This window comes from Chroicocephalus ridibundus, chromosome 11 (genome assembly GCF_963924245.1).
Source record: "Chroicocephalus ridibundus chromosome 11, bChrRid1.1, whole genome shotgun sequence".
Lineage (NCBI taxonomy): Eukaryota > Metazoa > Chordata > Aves > Charadriiformes > Laridae > Chroicocephalus > Chroicocephalus ridibundus.
In genome coordinates, this window is record NC_086294.1 from 4,982,353 (window position 1) to 5,002,485 (window position 20,133).

Here is a 20,133-nt window from a genome sequence, read left to right on the forward strand (position 1 = left end):
GCTAAAGTCTTAAGATCTGCCATAAGTTAGGGAAATGCTTTACAAATTTCCTTACAATTCTAAAATGCTTCCAGACTTGTTTACTAATATAATCAACAGCTTAAAATGCAGCTGCTACTAATTATTGACTTTCTGCACAGAACAGGAAAATATTAGACATCTCACTTCCATTTGTAGTCTCAACTAAGATTTTAGGTTCCAAGAGAAAGTTTACCATTACATTTAATCGTGTAAGCACAATAAATAAAAACTTGTTCTGATACAGTACATATTAAACTATAGAATATATGTCAGATTAGAGACAAAGTCACCTTATGAAGGGCTGTCAGATTGCACGCATCAAAGTTGCCGTAAAGAGGTAAAAGCAAAGCGTTCTTAATTAAAACAGAAACAAAAAGTCACAGACTTCACTACGACCTTCGTCAATGATTGACTTGCAGTTCTGAGCTTCAACTGTATTTCACAGGTGCTGAAAGCACAGCGTCTCTCAAGCTATGAAGCTAATTTTAGACATGATTCAGTCAAAACTATGTCATCTAATGTCCGAAAGCTGTCTGCTGTAGAGGTTATTTAAAATCAAACATAAGCATCTCACCCAGATGCCTAACAATGACTGCTAAGTCATAAAAATAAAGTCCTTACCATAAACCAGTGTTCTTAATGTACTTCCTACCTGCAGCACCCAGCAGCCAGACAGCAGCTGTTTGAACACAAGGATCTGATGATTCACATGTTCTCACTTGCCAAACAATGCAGGGCAAAACAGTAGAGCAGAGCTGGTAATATAACAATATCTTTTTCTTTGACAAAAAAAAAAATAATACATTCTTCAAAAATTCTGTAACAACTTCAAAGAACACCTCACAATATAAATTTTGACCACAAAAACCATAAAACTACTGCTGCTTCTATTCTGCCCTTTGTGTATATTCCACTTCTGGTGATTTTCACAGAATAAATACAATGCAAAAAATATCAAGTTTAGAAAAAGTTTTAAATACTAATGCAAACCCAGATTTCTCTATTCAGATGGAAACACAGAAGAAATATGGACAGGACGTTGGTGTTCTCATGACAGCTTACAATTAATATTGTAAAGGGAGTCTGCTGCTAATGCCTTAAGTTTTCTCTTCCAGCAGGTTAAAGCATCGATTTTCTTAGAAATATGCTGAGATACAGGAAATTATTTGTTCAATAGAAAATTGCATTAATCTTAAGGTTCAAGTGCAAGCCCATAAGAAATAATTTGGTTAATTACCAAAACAATTCTCTATATGTAGATCACACTGAATAAAGGCATTCTGAAGGAGACCACCTACATACTACTATCATAATAACCTGGCTGCATGTGAACCTTTTCCATTTGCCGGCAAGAGTATGGGATACAAAGTACTTCCTATTGCAAGTCAAAACTGCATACCCTTGAAACAACATTTTTCACTTTAGCTGGAAAGTAAACATCTATCTTGCAACCTAGAGAAATCTGCACTGTCTCTTAAAGACAAATTACTGTCTGATGCCTTAGATACTGCTGTATTGAAGGTGTTCCATTCCTTTAGTCTTCTTTTCTCCTTCAGGTAAGTCATCTCAAAAGCTGATTTAAGCAGGACCAGTGTTTAGCACAGCTGAAAAAATGAGACTGTGACCCATGGATTCTCCAACAAGGAAACAAAAAAACTACTAGTGATAGACACTCTGTTGTTGTAGTTAAAAAAGAAAAAAAAAAAAACCAAACAGCCTTATGTTTAATGACATATACCTTAACATATTCTAGCATCCATATTATCTCTGACTAGCAATTGTATTGCCAGAAGGCATGCCAGGGTATGTATTTTTCTCAACAGAAGCATCTAGTTCTTTTGTTGATGTCCCAAATATTCTACAATGTTCCTTACACTCATGAATATGATGCCTCCAGAGGGGTCGTCATACGCTGACACCACAACTGGATTTAAACCCACTCCAAGGGACTTTTCTGCTTATACTACAAATTCATCAGTATTTATTGCAAATGCAATCTGTAGATAACAGCCACTCAAACATCTCAGAGAATTTCCAGTTTACAGGTTATCTTCCTTAAATGAAGCTATTAAGGAAATGTCATTTGTTCTAAACAAATCTGAATGTGGTGGGTTTTTTTTGAAATGTGTGTGTTTTAAATTCTCAGCAATTTTCATGACATAACGGGTTGCCTAAAAAGCCATTGTTTGTCCTAATGCAAAAAGGTCTGCCTGCCTACCTCCTTCAACAGGAGGTTGGAATGGGTCCCGCGGAGAACCATAAAGATGATCCGAGGGCTGGAGCCCCTCTGCTGTGAGGACAGGCTGAGAGAGTTGGGGTTGTTCAGCCTGGAGAAGAGAAGGCTCCGAGGAGACCTTAGAGCAGCCTTCCAGTACCTAAAGGGGGCCTACAGGAAGGATGGGGAGGGACTCATTATCGGGGAGTGTAATGATAGGACACAGGGTAATGGCTTCAAAGTGAAGGAGGGTAGATTTAGATTGGATATTAGGAAGAAATTCTTTACTGTAACAGTGGTGAGGCACTGGAACAGGTTGCCCAGGGAGGTTGTGGCTGCCCCATCCCTGGAAGTGTTCAAGGCCAGGCTGGATGAGGCTTTGAGCAGCCTGGTCCGGTGGGAGGTGTCCCTGCCCAGGGCAGGGGGGTGGAACGAGACGAGCTTTAAGGTCCCTTCCAACCCGAACCCATCTATGATTCTGTGAAAAGCACAGAATGCATCACATGCTTTTAAACAACATCATTCTATACAAATTACATAATTTTAATTGGACAGTTAAAAGACTGAAGTCCAAACGTGTGAAGAATTCAACCACCCATTAAACCTCTGGTCTCCAGCTGTGTTTATACATACACAGCATACCGATTGGTGAAAAAAACTAAACAAAACAAACCCACAACAAAAAATCCTATTATTAAAATAATATTCTCCTCAGTGATAAAAAGCATTTGATTTTAAATACAGCTAAGCATTTGCTGGATATCAGGGAAGAACATCTGAAGGAAAAAAATTAAGAGCTTTTCAAAAGCTCTCAGCAGCATCACACTAACCAAGTAGCTTTCAACAAAAATGTTCCCAAATGAAATCTAAAGTATTTGTTGGCTTATTTTTTTTTAAGTCCTTGAGGCATATGTACATTAATGCATTTGCAGAACTGTCCAAAACCAGCAGTTACCAATCTCTCAAATGTGGAATTTATTGAAACAAACACTTGCTTTTCTTCAATCACCTTTGAACTTCATTTATGCCTTTTTTCTACAGACATTTCTATAGGATATAGGTCATCATCCATCCCTCAAGCTTTATGTTTTTACTAATATTGAGGAATAAAAAAAAATAATAATTAAAATGTATCTACACTTTAATTTTTTTTTCTCCAAGATGGAAACTTACAAGAATTTCCAAAAATGAACAAAAACACTTATTAGCAAGAACTCTACTTAGTAACTGGTTTAGTGCCAAGAGTTACACTTAAAATATGAGTAAGACACAGGTTGAAAGGGGTGTTCTTCTTTAGAAACAGTAATTTGAGAAATAAATCAAATAGGATGCCTTTTAAAAAACCTTATATTTTCAAATTTTTTTTCTCTGGAAAACAGCCCCTCCTGTTTCTACATCGTTCTGGATCAGTTCCTACTCTTGGAAACTGGACAAGTTATAATCTACAAAATAGTCTTCAGACATCATAGGGCTACATATAACCCTTACCAAGCAAGAAGAATTCAACTTCTTCATGCTGCTCTGCATATAGCAATGTTCTCCCTCACACAAACATGAGCTCCAAACCCATGTTTTCAGTAGGATGAACAAGTCTTTGACATATCAGCTACTGTTACTAGGGACTGTAACTGTTAAGTTTGAAAATAAACTAAATTTATGTGGTTCACATGCAGAAAGTATTAATCCTTTTAAAGTATACAGTAATGAAACTGGTTTACTTTACATTATAGCCCTGCCAACTTGTAACTCCACTCTTTGCCCTCTCATGCTTTCACCATTTCTCCTACAAATTCCATTTGAAATTCAAATATTCCAATACCTCTTAAGTATCACCTTGTAACAATCCCTCATTAAGTTCTTTTGTCTAAAAGGAGGAAAATAGCCTAGAATATACATGAAGATTGCCCTGCACAAACAGACAAGCCTCTTCAGTTTCAAACTCATACTTTTACGAAACAAACCAACATGCTGTAATGATTTCATTAGCATAAAATGATGTAAGGACCCACAGAGAAAAACAATTAAAATGACAACTTGCCTTTATACAAAAACCTAAAAAGTTTGAACACATGCATCAGAAAACTATAGCTCAGGAGAAACCAGCATGTATTCATAGCAGAAATGACATTCTTAATGTAATTAATTAAGACAAGGTTTTGTCAGAATAAATTCTTCAAACTATCATGAAACTTCATCGAATAACCTGATGGTCACTAATAAGTCAGGGACTAAAAAGTCAATTCAATATCCTCTCAAATGAGAAAAGCAACCACCCAGATTACAATTTCTGCAGTGCTCCAAAACTCCACAAGCCTGAGAAAGAAACTCAAAGTGAAGTACAGTAAAGAGTAATCTGTTTTACACAGACAGTGCTGAAAGCAGAAACCACAGCCTACAACATCTGCACACTGAAAAACATTTTTCTCAGCAACTACAAAGGTTTTTATAAAAGAAAAAAGATTAAATTTGAAAATTATTCTAAATACTTAGAATAATCACAGAAACATTGAATACTTTGGGTTGGACGGGACCTTCAAAGGTCATCTAGTCCAACGCCGCTGCAATAAGCAGGGACATCTTCAACTAGATCAGGTTGCTCAGAGCCCCGTCCAACATCACCTTGAATGTTTCCAGGCATGGGGCATCCACCACCTCTCTGGGCAACCTGGGCCACTGTTTCACCACCCTCATCGCAAAAAATTTCTTCCTTGTATCTAGCCTAAATCTTCCCTATTTTAGTTTAAAAACATTATACCTTGTCCTATTGCAGCAGGCCCTGCTAAAAAGTCAGTCCCCTTCTTTCCTGTAGGGCCCCCTTTAAGTACTGGAAGGCTGCTGTAAGGTCTCCCCAGGGCTTTCTCTTCTCCAGGCTAAAGAACCCCAGCTCTCTCAACCTGTCCTCACAGCAGAGGTGCTCCAGCCCTCTGAGCATTTTTGTGGCCTTCTCTGGACCCGCTCCAACAGGTCCATGTCTTTCCTGTGATGAGGGCCCTAAAGCTGGACACAGCACTCCAGGTGAGGTCTCACCAGTGCAGAGTAGAGGGGCAGAATCATCTCCCTTGACCTCCTGGCCATGCTTCTTTTGATGCAGCCCAGGATAGAATCACAGAATGGTTTGGGTTAGAAGGCACCCTGGGCTCCAAGCTCACTTTGTCAGCTTATGTCCAGCTTTTCATCCATCAGTGCCACAAAGTCCTTCTTGTCAGGACTGCTCTCAATCCCTTCATCCCCCGGCCTGTACTGATACTGGGCACTGCCCAACCCAGGTGCAGGACTCCCTGCAACTTGGCCTTGTTGAACGTCAAAAGGTTCACATGGACCCATTCCTTGAGCTTTTCCAGGTCCCTCTGAATGGTATCCCAATCCTCAGGCATGTCAGCTGCACCACTTAGCTTGGTGTCATTGATACCCAGCTTGGTGTCATAACATTCTAACTAATTTCAGTACGTATATTCCATTGAAACTCACCAGTCAAAACTAAAAGTGCCTAAACATTTGCTAGGAAAAAAACACAGCAGCATCACTGCTTTTAAAAATACTATGGTGCTTTACAGCAGCTGACTATTTAAAGAATATAAAATTGAGAAATAAAAAAAGATAGCATAGATTTCATTTCAGTACTTCACCTTTAATACCTCAACTGCCCTTTAACTTATGTTTATGAAAAATAGGAGAAAAGTTCAATTTGCCACTGACTTGTATTAAAAATTTAAATGAGATTCATCAGCATCAATAATTTACTACCTAATCAGCTCAGGCTTACTACAGACTTGGGCCATCTACATCATCATCGATACTTACAGGGTCTTGACAGCTCAGAACCTCCAGGATGCTATTAAGTAATTCAACACAGTACTTCTTCTCTTGGACCTGGAGCTGCTGATCATCCTTCTGTTCCAGTAATTCCTTCAGCTCTTTTGTAATCACAGGAAGCAGAATGTCCCTGCATTCTGAAAGAAAGCAAGTTATTTTAAGAACAAATCTAAATCAAATACTACTTCCAAATAAACCCTCCTCCAAACAGTGAAACACAACATGCTTTAACAGCTACAGTCCCTTCCAACATGGAATTGTTGATCTTCCAGTCACGCCTCAGGGATACTCTTAAACTTGTATGGTATTTTTTTAAGTCGACAGTATTTCTTATGTATGGAAGACACACCTTCCTTATAAAAATAGTTTGTTTCAGTTAAATTCTGAAGGCTGTTTAGCTTGTCCGAAACACTTAGCGACAAATTATTCACTTTACACACAAAGCATCTAGAAATAAGCTATGTTTAATCAGTGACAGGATTTTAATGTAAGAAAAATACTAAACTAAATTATTCTTTCTGAAAATAAGACACAAAGCAACAGAATTGTTCTATGCGCACCATTTTGAAACGTAACTTCTAAGTACACATAAAAGAATGCAGATAAGGAAAAGACTAATGAAAGGCCTATCAAGCCTACGAGAGCGAGAGGTATGCATACATTGATCCTTATTTAAATCTAAGGAGCTGACACAAATAGTAAGCTACATTTCAAACCCATGTGTACATTGACTTTTTAAGACAGAGGTGCTTATAGGAAACATTGGGAAGACAAGATGCACAAATTTGAAATAACTTCAATGAAGGCACTGTCTATCTAGGAATAAAAGATACAGAAGATTATTTTTTTATAATTTGATACATGCACTGAGTGATTGAAGTAGCAACTTATTTGTACAGTGCTATGTAATTAAAGAGTACGACACAACAGCATGAAGAACGCTGAGCAGATGCTTCAAAGATTTGTTATCTTCATGAAGATAACCTACGAAGAAAACAGAGCTAAATGTAGCTTCAAAGGTTCCACCTCAGAATAAAATTTGTGTAGAACTACAGAAGCATTCTAGTCACAGACAGTGAGCTGAAGTTCTTACTCATTTCCACTCAACTCAGTTCCTATTGCTTAAAATTCTTGTCTGTCTTTGGAAAAATATTTGTATCACCAACTGGATACTATTTTCTATCAATACCACATATCACAGTTTCTGAAAAAATAATAGAACAAAACTAGAAAACTTCTTAATTACTGCAAACAAAAATGAAAATGCGGCTTGTTATTTTTTCTTTTCAGAATGATTTAGAATACCTTTCCCTGGACTTACAGCATACTCACTGATGAACTAGTGGAGCGTGAGCCATGCTGAAACTGTATCCAATGGGACTTAAAACAAGCCAGGGGCTCAGAATCCCCCAAATAAGGGTGCTAGTACAGGAAGGCAAGAGTGTAAGAAAGAGAGGAAAAGAATGGGAAGTAGGTTATAAGTTTCTGAATTTTGCAGATGAAGCCACAGAAGCTATCCGTGCAGATTATTCTTATTTCAAGTAACAGCTCCAAGCCATGTAAAGCCAGGAGCTTTTTATTACGTCTAAGGGCCAGTGTAATTTCTTGCCTCAGAAAGTATCTCTACTCTTGGTAATGCCACAACACGAATAAAAAGCTATTTATCTGATTTTCTATAACCCTTGTTCCAAGCTACAAGAAATATCTTTCTCAGTGACTAAACTACGAACTCGCTAGTAAAACAGCAGTTAAAGAACGCATACCAACACAGGACTTGTTTAAAAAGCAGCATAAAAAGGAATTTCACACAGCTTACAGTTCATTTGTGTGATGGATTCTGCACATAGGCAAGCTTCCTGCACTTAACACAAGCCACAGCCTACCCCTCTGATTCAGAAACCAAATAGCTGCATCTACAAAGCACTTAGTAGAGCGTAGCAGCAGGTAATACTAACACTCCTAATGCACTTCAGTGTGGATTTGTGACCATGGAGACAAGAGAAAAACTGCCCTCCAAGAGTCATCAATACCGATAGATCTGTAGTCACCACCTGTAGACATCAAACATTATACAGTTTTCGGAAACTGAGGCATAATTTGATAGTTAGCAAATTCTTGATTTGCTCATATGAACCACTTCTAATAACTAATTACAAATGCAACAAATGCAGTGTCATTAGCTTCTTGACCAAAAACTAAACCAAAGAAACAACATTAGCAATGTTCAAAGTTATACGCTACGCAATACCTTTAAAACTTGCTGAAATGTGATAGCGCTTTTTTTTTTTATAAGGTTTTATATATTCAGTCGACAAATATGTACGAATTGTAAATTAGATTATTACCTACCTACTTTTGAAAAAGCTAGAAAACAAACTTCAATTCTGTTTTCACTGCCATCTGTGGAAACTGTCCTTCAACAGTCTAAGGCTATTCAGGTGGAAATAAGTTTATAGTATGGTCAGCTCAGGATTCATTCATCAAGGTTCTGACCACTCCAAAAATATTTAAGATACTTTTTCCTTTGGACATAACATTTATTGCTAACCAAGTTCTATTTCATGATGGTTATGAAAAAGACCATAAGTGTATTAGTGGAAACACCTTCTAAACCTACTAGTATAAACACCCACTTCTCTAAAACAGCAATGACTGTTTCATTCCCACAGCAGAGTTGGGGTGTAAGAGTTATATGCTAGACTTTTAACTTCTCCATACAGCCCATATGCTGCCGAGATAGAAGCTGTATCTCACATCAGTGAGATACACGCAAGGAACTCACTTATGAAGTTGCAAAAGAGAAATTAAAATGGACTGCAGTGGATTTCCAGTCTGTTACTGAAAGACGGCAGGCATTTAACAGATTTTGAAGTGGATGAGACAAAAAACAAATAAAAAATTGACTCACAACTGAAACAAGCAGTTCAGACTGGATATAAGGAAAAACTTCATCATGAAGTCAAGCAATGGAAAGAACAAGTTGCCGAGTCCCTGTCCTTGGAGATTTTCAAGACCCAACTGGAGCAGGCCCACAGCAGCCTGGACCGACCTCACAGCTGACCCCATTTTGAGTGGGAGGTTGCACTAGACACATTCTCGGGTCCCTTCCAACTTGAACTTTTCTATGACCCTTTATTGCAAAAATTGCTAATTAATGGTAGCATAGCTTGGTGCACTGCAGATGACCAGCTGCTAATCCTCAGAAACAGACGATAGCAGCCAACTACGATAACAATTAAGTGCCAGCATATAGCAATAAAGTTACAGGAGACTGCTAGATCTTGAATATTTGGAAAATGAATGGAGACTGTCAGAAAGTTAGGAACAAAGTACATCTCTACGTATATACCTATATATGTAAATAATGACATTTTTAAGGCTTGTAATTTTTTCACCCATAGACTCAAGCATCAAAGTTTCCTAGACTAGAAGAAAAGACATCAAAATCATGACTCTAAAGACAGATGGGAGAAACCTTTTACTTGTTGATTCAGTCCATATCACTTGCACAGCATCTGTAGAGAGGCAAAAATGTTGCTTCACATACGTTTAACTTATACGAACGTACACATGCAGCAAGAACTGAGTGACATCAAAAATTCAATTTCTCTTTTCTGATACCCACTCTACCTCATCTCTGTCTTCCTTCTCAGATTCTCTATCCACGTGCAAGACAGGCTGAAGGAATGATTCATCACAAGCTAAACCCCTCATCTCTCCTATAGCATTATGGATCCAATACACAAACTCATATGATAGGTAATAAAGCTCATCTGCATACAGTATCACTGTACATACTTGTCTGCCATTACACCTACGACTACACATGGCAACATTTTGTGTCACAAGTTCTCTGCTCTAAACCTGCTGTGTACAAACTGCATTTTTTATTAGGACACATAACTATAACATTCTGCAATAGACACAGTAACAGCTACAATTAATACAACACAGAGATGGAAATATTTAAACAAACACATCCAACCTTTAACTAATCTGCAATCACGTGTCATAGGAATATGGATTCCAAATCAACAGCATGTAAGACATTTAGCTGGCAACTGTTTTCTCATAACTACCATTCTTAGAAATAGTGCCTTTAAAACATTTCCGGTTCAAAAAAATCAGTAGGGTCTGCTATGCTAACAGGCCTGTTCCTAACAGCAAAGTTCAAAGTCATACCAAATTGCATGACATTTCAGCCACTTTTCACCACTTAAAGAGGAATGTTATATGCACATACCAGTTTCACATCAGCCAGGATAAACACACTTATTGCCCCTGCTTCTCCAAAATAATATCCAGCTCAATTTTTAAGCCATTAAGATCTCCCTTGAAACATCTAACAGCTAGCAAACATAAAAGTTCTCTTTGGGTAGCTTTTAAAGCTACAAGAAGCAATTGGGTAATAAATCATAATAAACATCTGTACTTAATGAGCTCTGTTTCAAAAGTAAAGTAAAAGACTAGACTGAATGAAGTCCCTGTTCAAGGGGAATTCTGTATTTTAGCTAAAGTACATTTTAAATTTATACTGATATAGAAAAAAAGCTAGGACTTCAAGGTAGATATTATGTGTATATTAATAACCAAATCACATCTGACTTCACATGCCAGTGATACCCATTATGACCAATAATGAGTTACAAGTTGTGCTGGACACCTTAAAAAGGAGTGGCAGTAAACTTCATGGAGTTTAAAACTCCTCCACAGCAGGGTTTCAAAGGCCATTTAAAACTTTTCCTACCAGAACGCAAAATTCCCACCATTGCCTAGAACTCATTTAAAAACCACACACACATGTATTTTGATAAAAGAAATATATCTTTGACTTATTAATAATTCTTATGCATAAAGCCATTCCATACTTCTTAAATATTAAGAAAGCAGGGCTTCTTGTGTAGACAAAGTTTTCCTATTGTACTGAAAGAACTGCTGAGGCAGAAGGTACAATTGATTTCCTCCAGTTTTAAGAGCTAATTACTCTGCAAGCTTCATTATTCCCAGCTGTACTTCGCAATATAAATTAAAATTTGATCCATATTTGATACATAGAGAATCTATTAAAAGGACTTAACATATGCAGCTGATTAATTATTTACAGTGCATTTTCAGATGTGAACAATGTTGAAGTGTCAAGCTACATGCAAATTCAAAGGTCGTATAACTAGCCTTAGCTATATTATTTCCTTTTTAAAAAAAAGCCAAACAAAATCTGCAATTGTAATTAATGAGAAAATTGTTCAATATATTTTTACAAGCAAATTGTATTTTCTGTATTAGTTATTTTGGTTTAGATTAAGGCTATATGCCTGTATTTTATGACTGGCTGCTAGATAAACTCTAGCTTGTTAGTTAAGGCAATACAGGAGAATTACTTTATTTTGTGTTTAGTAAACCCAGATAACGTACTTCTAGGACATTATTCATACACAAAAGACAATAGTCTTAGAAAACAAAAGTTAATTTACTTTTATATGATCCCTTCCAGTTCAAGTCATCCCATATGAGGATGCAAGTCCAAGATGTTCTGGTGAACGCATGCAACCAAAGTAACTGAAAAAGACTAGCATCCGTAGCAAACAAGCCCTGGTCTCAGCCTGAGCCTGCAGGTGGACTAGTATTAACATAAAATTGTAGTTATGCCCTCTCATCTTTAAAAACCCCATTAAAACTTTTTCACTGGAACATTATACAAAACATGAAATTCCAGTATTATCTAGGGAAAAGAAAAAATTATTCAACGGGTGTATAAATTCCTGATTATAATATTAAGCTATCATTGCACAAGTTAAGTAAGCAAAATGAGCAAAGCGCTCATTTGAGCGTCGACAACTCATTGACTAGGGAAAAGGAGAAAGAAAATAAGAAAACCATGGAAGACAGTAATCAAGAAAATAAAGAGCCAAAGTAAAATTTTCTGTTGTAGTATTTGATGATCTGGACTCATTACTGAGTGCACCCTCAGTAAGTTTGCAGATGACACCAAGTTGGGCAGGAGTGTTGATCTGCCTGAGGGTAGGAAGGTTCTACAGACGGATCTGGACAGGCTGGATCAACGGGCCAAAGCCAATATAATGAAGTTAAACAAGGCCAAGTGCCAGGTCTTGCATCTGGGTCACAACAACCCTATGCAACACTCCAGACTTGGCAAAGAGTGGCTGGAAAGCTGACCAGAAGAAAAAGACCTGCGGTGTTGGCTGACAGCCGGCAGTGTGCCCAGGTGGCCAAGGCGGCCAACAGCATCCTGACACGTATCAGAAATAAAGTGGCCAGCAGGACCAAGGAAGTGATTGTCTCCTGTACTCAGCACTGGTGAGGCCCCACCTCAAATACTGTGTTCAGTTTTGGGCTCCTCATGACAAGACAGACATTGAGGTGCTGGAGCAGATCCAGAGAAGGGCAACGAAGCTGGTGAGGGGTCTGGAGGACAAGTCTTACAAGGAGCGTCTGAGGGAGCTGGGGTTGTTTAGTCTAGAGAAAAGGAGGCTGAGGGGAGACCTTCTCGCTCTCTACAACTACCTGAAAGGAGGGTGTAGCGAGGTGGGGTTCGGTCTCTTCTCTGAAGTAACAGGCGATAGGACAAGAGGAAACGGCCTCCAGGGCTATCAAGCACTGGAACAGGCTGGACAGAGAAGTGGTTGAGTCACCATCCCTAGAGGTATTTAAAAGACATGCAGATGTCTTTAAAGACGTGCGGCACTTAAGGACATGGTTTAGTGGTGGACTTTTGGCAGTGTTAAGTTTATGGCTGGACTTGATCTTAAGGGCCTTTTCAAACTAAATGATTCTATGACTAAGCAATCCAGACAGACACACCTCTCCTCTCCCACCCCAAGAAAGCTCAAGACAGATGGGGGAGAGACACTGCGGCAGGGGCAGATGCCTATTTAATTACTAACTGCTTTTTTGCTTGATAAATGATGTGATAACATTGCTGGAGACAAATATACCCCTCCTTAATGTTCAAACCCCTGAAAAAACAACTGTTCTGACTGGGTCCTTTTCTAAAAGCCAGAATAAAACATGTGCTGCCCCAAACTGTATTTGAACACATAAAACACCACCATACAGTTTCAGCATCTTGCACTTATTTTAGCAAGGTCTGTCAAAAGACATATTGTTCTATGTATTTATCAACCCCAAAGTCAATGCACTTCTCAGAGAGAAGTTCCCTGGTAGCACCTTCCTGAATAAGGATAGGTAGATTCATTCTCATAAAAGATTAAGGAGTAACATGTTTTTAGTTTTGGGTTGGGTTGTTTGGTTTTTTTTAACCCCTCTAGTCGCCTTATTCTGTTTCAGAAGGTATCTATAGTGATTTCTTCTGTACTAGGTAAGTGAAATTCAAACTCTAAGTCATTAATGCAATAATGCCATAAAAAAAAAAAAAAAAAAAAAAAGACATTTGGGTCTCCTTCAGCAAAAATCACAGATGGGCTTCATTCCTGACTGCCTCATACGTGCAGCCAAAATGGTAATAAAGATTTAACACCACTTTTGTCTCCCTTAGGAAACACTCCTCTTGATTCCCTGGCATGCCTGTAGTCATATCCATCTGTTAGGATGGCTTCAGGCCCACTTAAGAACTGGCATGCTGATTTAATAAGGACATAGGTGTCACCTGAATACAGATTTAGAGCAAAGCCTTAGAAATAAAATCAGTGAACAATATTCCTTCAAAAAGGAGAGACTTCTGATGGCAGTCAGTGCTCAGTTAAAGTGCCATACTTCTTCACAAAGGACATCTGTTCACAACTGCAGGCATCTTTCTATTAAAAGTCCTCCCTCTTCGTTATTTGCCATTTAACTCTGCTAGAAGCCCAGAAGCCATGAATTCACAATTGTATATATTTTATTCATTGCTAAATCTAAATTCAAATTTCACAGTTCAAATTCAAAGCCACAGAAAGGGGCGGTACCATAGGTCACCTATACTGCACTGTAAGATGAAAATACTTTTTGTCTCCTGGAATACAGTACTAACATAGGAAGGAGAAACACAGTGGCTGATCCTGTGAAGCCAGCACACAACACTGTTGCTGATGATTCAAAGCAAGTGTCAGCCAGTAAGGTTAGATACAGAATGGGTACAACATTAACGGCCACAGCACACGACTGCGACCAAGCATAACACTGCAGAATACATCCACTTCCTGACTTGAAGGCATACCTTCAAGTTTCTCCACTCCTCACGGGAGCTGAGTAATGCCATGTATTCAAAGGCAGCCAGATCTAACACTATCATTGCAGTAGCCAAAACAACACTTTAAACATTTGGTGCCTTTTCCAGCTTGCAATCATTATAGTCTGCCAGCTCGCCATGAATGCTTGTCAGCATATCCTCTCTGGTAGATTTAAAAGTTTGCCTTGTGTTTGGATTATGGAATATTGATGAATTCCAACTTGCATGTTTCCACATTTCATTTAATTGACACACAAAATTTTGCTAAAATAATAGCTTCGTATCAACTTCTGTGGTACGCCTTTGTTCTTTCTTTTTCTACATGAAGTAGTTATAAACAAAGTTTTTACACATATATTTAGAAGTTCACTGTTAAAAACTAGTCCACCTAACTTGATTTTGATTTCCCTCCCTATTTCAAAATTTTTTTTAAATAATGTACTAAAAAAGCTGCCATAGTGGGTCAAGTCTAACAAAAAGTTACCAGTAGCAATATCGAGCATGTCACTACTCCTCCATAAACAGAAAAAAAGTAATGGCTTTAACTACACATGTTCATCACAAATGTATGCAGATAAATACCTACAGATAAGTACATGCTATCCTTATCCATATGAAAATATTGCAGGAATAGAACTGGCAAAAAAAAAAATACAGGGTTTGAAGCGATACTTTAAAGGTAACGTACCCCTAAAAACACTACTGCATATTACAAAAGGAGGAAGGAAAAAAAAACAAAAAAACCCCCAAAACCCAAAAGACTACAAACTACTCAAAAGTGTGTTTCTTAAACTAATCTTTTCAAACTTAAGTACAAAATTCAAGAGTGAATCCACAGGAAAGATTTTTGTGTTTTAATAGAGAACCATTTTAAAGGAATTTATGAACAGTGAGTAAAACTTGCATTTCCTGACAGATCATAGCCCACATAACAAATTCAAACCTTTAGAAAGAAGAATTCCAAAGAACACAAAAGTACAAGTCATTATCTTCCTGGTTTTTTCAGACAGAAAAGTTCATTAAAGAGTCTAGTAGGACAATCTTAGACTGCTGAGGCTCCACTGTAAAAAAACATGACATTACCAAACCCATTTGTATATCATGCTATATTACGCATACTATATTAAAGTTCACGGATTTTATTTTATTGGTTCTGTTTAAATTTAATATTACAGTATTTAAGATAATAATCTAATTTAAAAGATACCATAGTTTAACCTGTATGTAATTACTAACACACCCACAATATTCATAGCACAGGACTGACTTACTGACAGTTTTCTTCAGCTGCACCTCAGAAATTTAGAACACATTTATATGTGCATTACTTATTAAGGAATAAGTCTCATATCTGACTTAAATCTTTGCTCTTCTAGATCACCAAAACATGAACTAACAATACTTTTCAAGCAGTGTAATGAAAGAATCAGAATATTTCACAGGTAAAACTCAGTAATGTACACATGAATGTTAGGAAACCAGTCTAATTATGGGTGTGTGCAAGTACCTATCTTGTTCAAGCACAAGTACAAGAGAAAGAGTTCTGCAGTTCAGAAAAAAAAAATTACTGTAGTCTCAGCATTTCTTCTGGCATCTGGCAAATTAACCCCTACTGCTAACATATGTCTCCTGCTGCTGTTCTTCCAAAATCAGCAAGTGGTTTGCATATGCTGAACATGCAGTAGTGAGCAGAGGACCTGGATTTCAAGCCAAGAGACTCAAACTCTATTCCCACCCCTGCCACTGACCATCTGTGTGACCTACTTAGGGCTTATATTCTTTGGAGTAGATCTCAGAGTGTTCTGCTACGGCACAAACTCCTAAGCAGGAGTGGAGCTCTAGAGAATATAAAGTCAAAAGCAGCAGTGTGCATACATACACATTTTATCATATGTTCAAGCATTTTATATACATTTCACAACGATAAAAAACTGATTTACAAATTTCAGCATAATGTCAGTGAATATTCCTTGGTCAGCTTCGAATAAAAATCTAGCTCCAAAGACTATAAGCTCAGAAACACTAACTACAATAAAAATTGTGTGTAATTTGTAAATAGCTATGTCTTCATTTGGTCATCTCGCAAAAATGGAGATGGTCAGGGAATTTGGCAATAGGTTTCCTAAAAAAAGCCAGTGATGCATCAAAAGTAGCTTTACATAGAAATGAAGCAATTCTAACAAAACTTTTATTTGATAGGTCCAATAGAAAATTTCACAATAATCCATTACATCCCACTATACAAAGGGAAAGATATATGCCAGGAGACAGTTTCTTACATCATAAATGAGACTTTGAAATCCTGGGCGGGGGGGGGCTTATACAGGACAAGACAACCATTTCTTTCCCTCTGATATTTTTAAATAATGAATTATCAAGTGATCTAAAAGGAAAGTGTCAACAATTAAGTTTAAGAAGACTTCTTGTCCCCTAATCAAGCGGGACATAATATTGTCTGAAGACAAAACTGGATAAATGTCTGTGCATGAGCTCACACACCCTCTCAGAATGCTCCTAAACATGATGGTGAAAGCGCACAAGCAGTTGAAAGCATCGGTCTTCCTGCATTCAGCCACTCCAACACCTGAACTACCTAACCCCCTCTAAGCTATATTGTAGTTACAGAGTGGGAACAAGAAATCAATGCCTCAAAAAAAAAAATCTGTCAATGTAATTTAAAGGCTTGTAAAAGTGCTGTAGCACCGTATGACTTCTGAAGATCAGTTACAGCAGCAGTCAACAGAATCCTGTCTGACGAAAGCACTCTATTCCATGCCAGTCTACCATGAAAACTTTTGAATGCCTGGGAATACGTACCAATAAATTCAGTTTAACCTCAAGGCTATGGGAACTTCAGGTTCACATGTAACTTATTTAATAAAAACAAATTTCACTGGCTTTTTTCTTATTTTTTTAAAAGCACATTTTCATGTTTTCACAAGTCTGCTTCCTTAGAAGACGCTGTAAAGACCAACGGCTAAAGGAAAAGGAATACCAATATTGGGGGGGGGTTGGACTACATGATCTCTGAAGGTCCCTTCCAACCCCTACAATTCTGTGATTCTGCAATATATGAAATCCAATTAAATTATAAAGACAATACCATTGGGAATACAAGTAAATGAATTGAACTGGAACTGTAATGAACTACATGGAAAGAGACTAAATACTAAAGCCTGAAGGAAAAATGGTAATTTGAAACACACGCAAATTAATAGACTTCACTGTAATTAGCAATGTAGTTAAATATAATCCATATTCATGGCAGGAAAAAATACTACCTGTTCTAGATAAATATGAACTTTAGTTAATGATACTGCTGGCAATCTTACCTTAATTATCATGCTGCAGCCTATTTTGTGATACACTACATATGCTTTCATTCTTGTAAATTACCTTCCACCTCATTGCTTGGAGTAATGAATCAGGCATTGTTTATACCCTACAAACAGAGTTGGTTCTCTACCCAATTAATTTCAGAATCAATTGTATTTAATGAATAGCTAAAAAGCATCTTTGGAATTTTCTATTTTAAACCATGGCAGTGTACAAGAAAAATTACTTGTTTGCTATTTACTGTGCACAATATTACAATAGCACAGTGCAGAAACATTTCATACTACTATATCAGAGATACTTAATTGCGTATTGGTCTTTTCACACTCTCTGGTGCCTACATTTAAACATGTTGTGGATTTTCCCCCATGGTAATTACAACTTGAAGGTTAAATCCAAGGAATACGGGAAAAAAAAAATGCAAGTAATCATAAAATATCAGTTAGATAGAAAACACCCTGCAACTATCCCAAGGTTGATTTTCTGCCATTAGTAATGTAGAGACAGGTTGGGTGAAAGGAAAGTTAAAAAGAGTATCATCCAAAAGAGAAACTCTATGACTAAATGTCCTTAGAGATACTCAGGTAACACCACTGAGGCAACAGTAACATTGTTAGCTGGTGTTAGTGCTAAGAGGAATGACAGCTTCGCCATGAAATGGCCTCACGAAAAGGAAAATACACTTGCAAGCGTCTATTTGACCCTGACTGGGTTTCACTGAGGATGGTGGAAAAGCATGCCTGCCTTCTTCCAAAGGAAAAAAAAAAAAAAAAAAGAAAAAAAAAAAGAAATTAAATTGACAGGTTATTTTGGAATCGCCACAGAATCATGGCTGAAAGAGACCTGTAAGATCATCAAGTCCGACTGTTAACCTAGTAATGCCAGGTTACCACTAAGTGATGTCTCCCAGCACCGCATCTCCACATCTTTTATACAGGAACCAGTGCAAAACAGCTAAGCTGGAAAGCGGTTTAAGTATTATATGCTGCCTTTACGGTCTCAGCTGCTTGGTTTGTCTGTCAACTGTTTGATGTTAGCAAAAAATCGCACCGAGAAGACATTATTTATTTTTTAATTTATAAATTTAAGACTACAGCACAATCAGACTTTTTTTCCTCTGACCAGGCAGAGGCCTTATATAATTGTGTTCATGAGGTTTGACTTCATGTTCCTACTTCACTACAGAGCTCACAAGTGTGTTGAAAGGATATATATAGCTTCATCCATCTAGCCATTATATCATAGGAAAAAAAAAAAAAAACCACAAAAGTGTTCCTCTGAGCCCCACCTGTTCCTTGTTCTAGGTTAGCAATCACGCTTTGCACAATAGACATCTTGTAGAAAGAAGCAAATCCTCTCCACAGGTCAGACTTCTAACATTCACACTCTTTCAGTATTCGTTTTACTCAATTTCAAACATGAATTGCGCAAAACATAATTCAGTCAACATTTTCACGCCTATTTATTTTAAGCCTTAAAGGCACTTTATATTTACCTTGTTTTTTAAAAAGGTTGCTGCAAACTATTTCCTTCATGGACTGCACTTTCTGCTTCTGTAGTTTCACTGGTGGAATGCAAGTGTAAAATTCATATAGTAGTTGGCTGCATGTAAAGGAAAAGTGTCATAAATACCATACAGATGAATTCATCATGTGTTAATAAAGACAGAAAGAGCAACAGATCATCTCTTTCTAAACATTTATTTCTTTTTAAGACTTGGATTTATTTACCGTATCACAAATGTTGATGAGAGATCAGTAGCAGGTTAGAAAGAAAACTTTCAAGAGAAACAAGATGAGGATGAACTAGATTTTGGCCATGTTTACAAATGTTTATTACTTTCCATTGTTTTCAATGGAATAAAGATACTTTTGTGTGGCAGACGCAATTTATCTTTGTCTGACAAATAAAGAAAAATCTTATTTTAAACTGCAAAAATCAGATTTGGTTTTCTGGAATAGGGTTTATTCAAGGGAGGGGCGAGGAGAGGGGAAGGGGGAAAAAAAAAAGATTGTTCCATTTGCTCACTTTATTCACCAAATTAGTGCTTAAGTAACAAATTCTGTCATTATGTAAGTTGCGTGGGAACTCTGTTAAAAACGTATGCCCAGAGGTCCACCACTGTCTTGATCAGTACAAACTGGCATAGCTTTGTTGACTTAAACTGATCAATAGGAATTGATTGTTGACAGCAGTGATATGTTGTATACACCACGTGATACAGCTATTAAATGTTCAAAAGTAGCTCACCTCAGCAACTTGGCATCGAAGACCATTTCAACATCATGAAGAACTGATGGTATGTACTTCAGGGCAGCAACCTGAATTGATATACAGATTGTGTTAATTTTGTACGCTTATCTGCATATACAGCATACAAACAGTACAGAGCACACCACTGAAACAGATGCACACAAAACAAACAATGATAAATTTGGACTTTATAGTCCATCCCAGAAACGTGCCATGCAGGAGGCTGACGTCAGGGTAAGAGTCATCTATCCACTCTAAAGCTACACTTTCCAAAATAGATTAAACGGAGCATCATCTCCCTAACCAACCA

General features: G+C 37.5%; 1 protein-coding gene across 1 annotated transcript in view; it reads right to left on the reverse strand.

The window, feature by feature from the left end:
* Positions 1 to 20,133, reverse strand: part of DOCK2 (dedicator of cytokinesis 2) — a 196,618-nt gene that overhangs the window by 125,097 nt on the left and 51,388 nt on the right. Inside the window, exons 24-26 of the mRNA XM_063348870.1 lie at positions 19,821 to 19,891; positions 19,066 to 19,172; positions 6,038 to 6,186 (exon numbers count right to left, since the gene is read on the reverse strand). Of these exons, the coding sequence (XP_063204940.1) occupies positions 6,038 to 6,186; positions 19,066 to 19,172; positions 19,821 to 19,891 (327 nt within the window). The remainder of the gene's footprint in view (positions 1 to 6,037; positions 6,187 to 19,065; positions 19,173 to 19,820; positions 19,892 to 20,133) is intronic.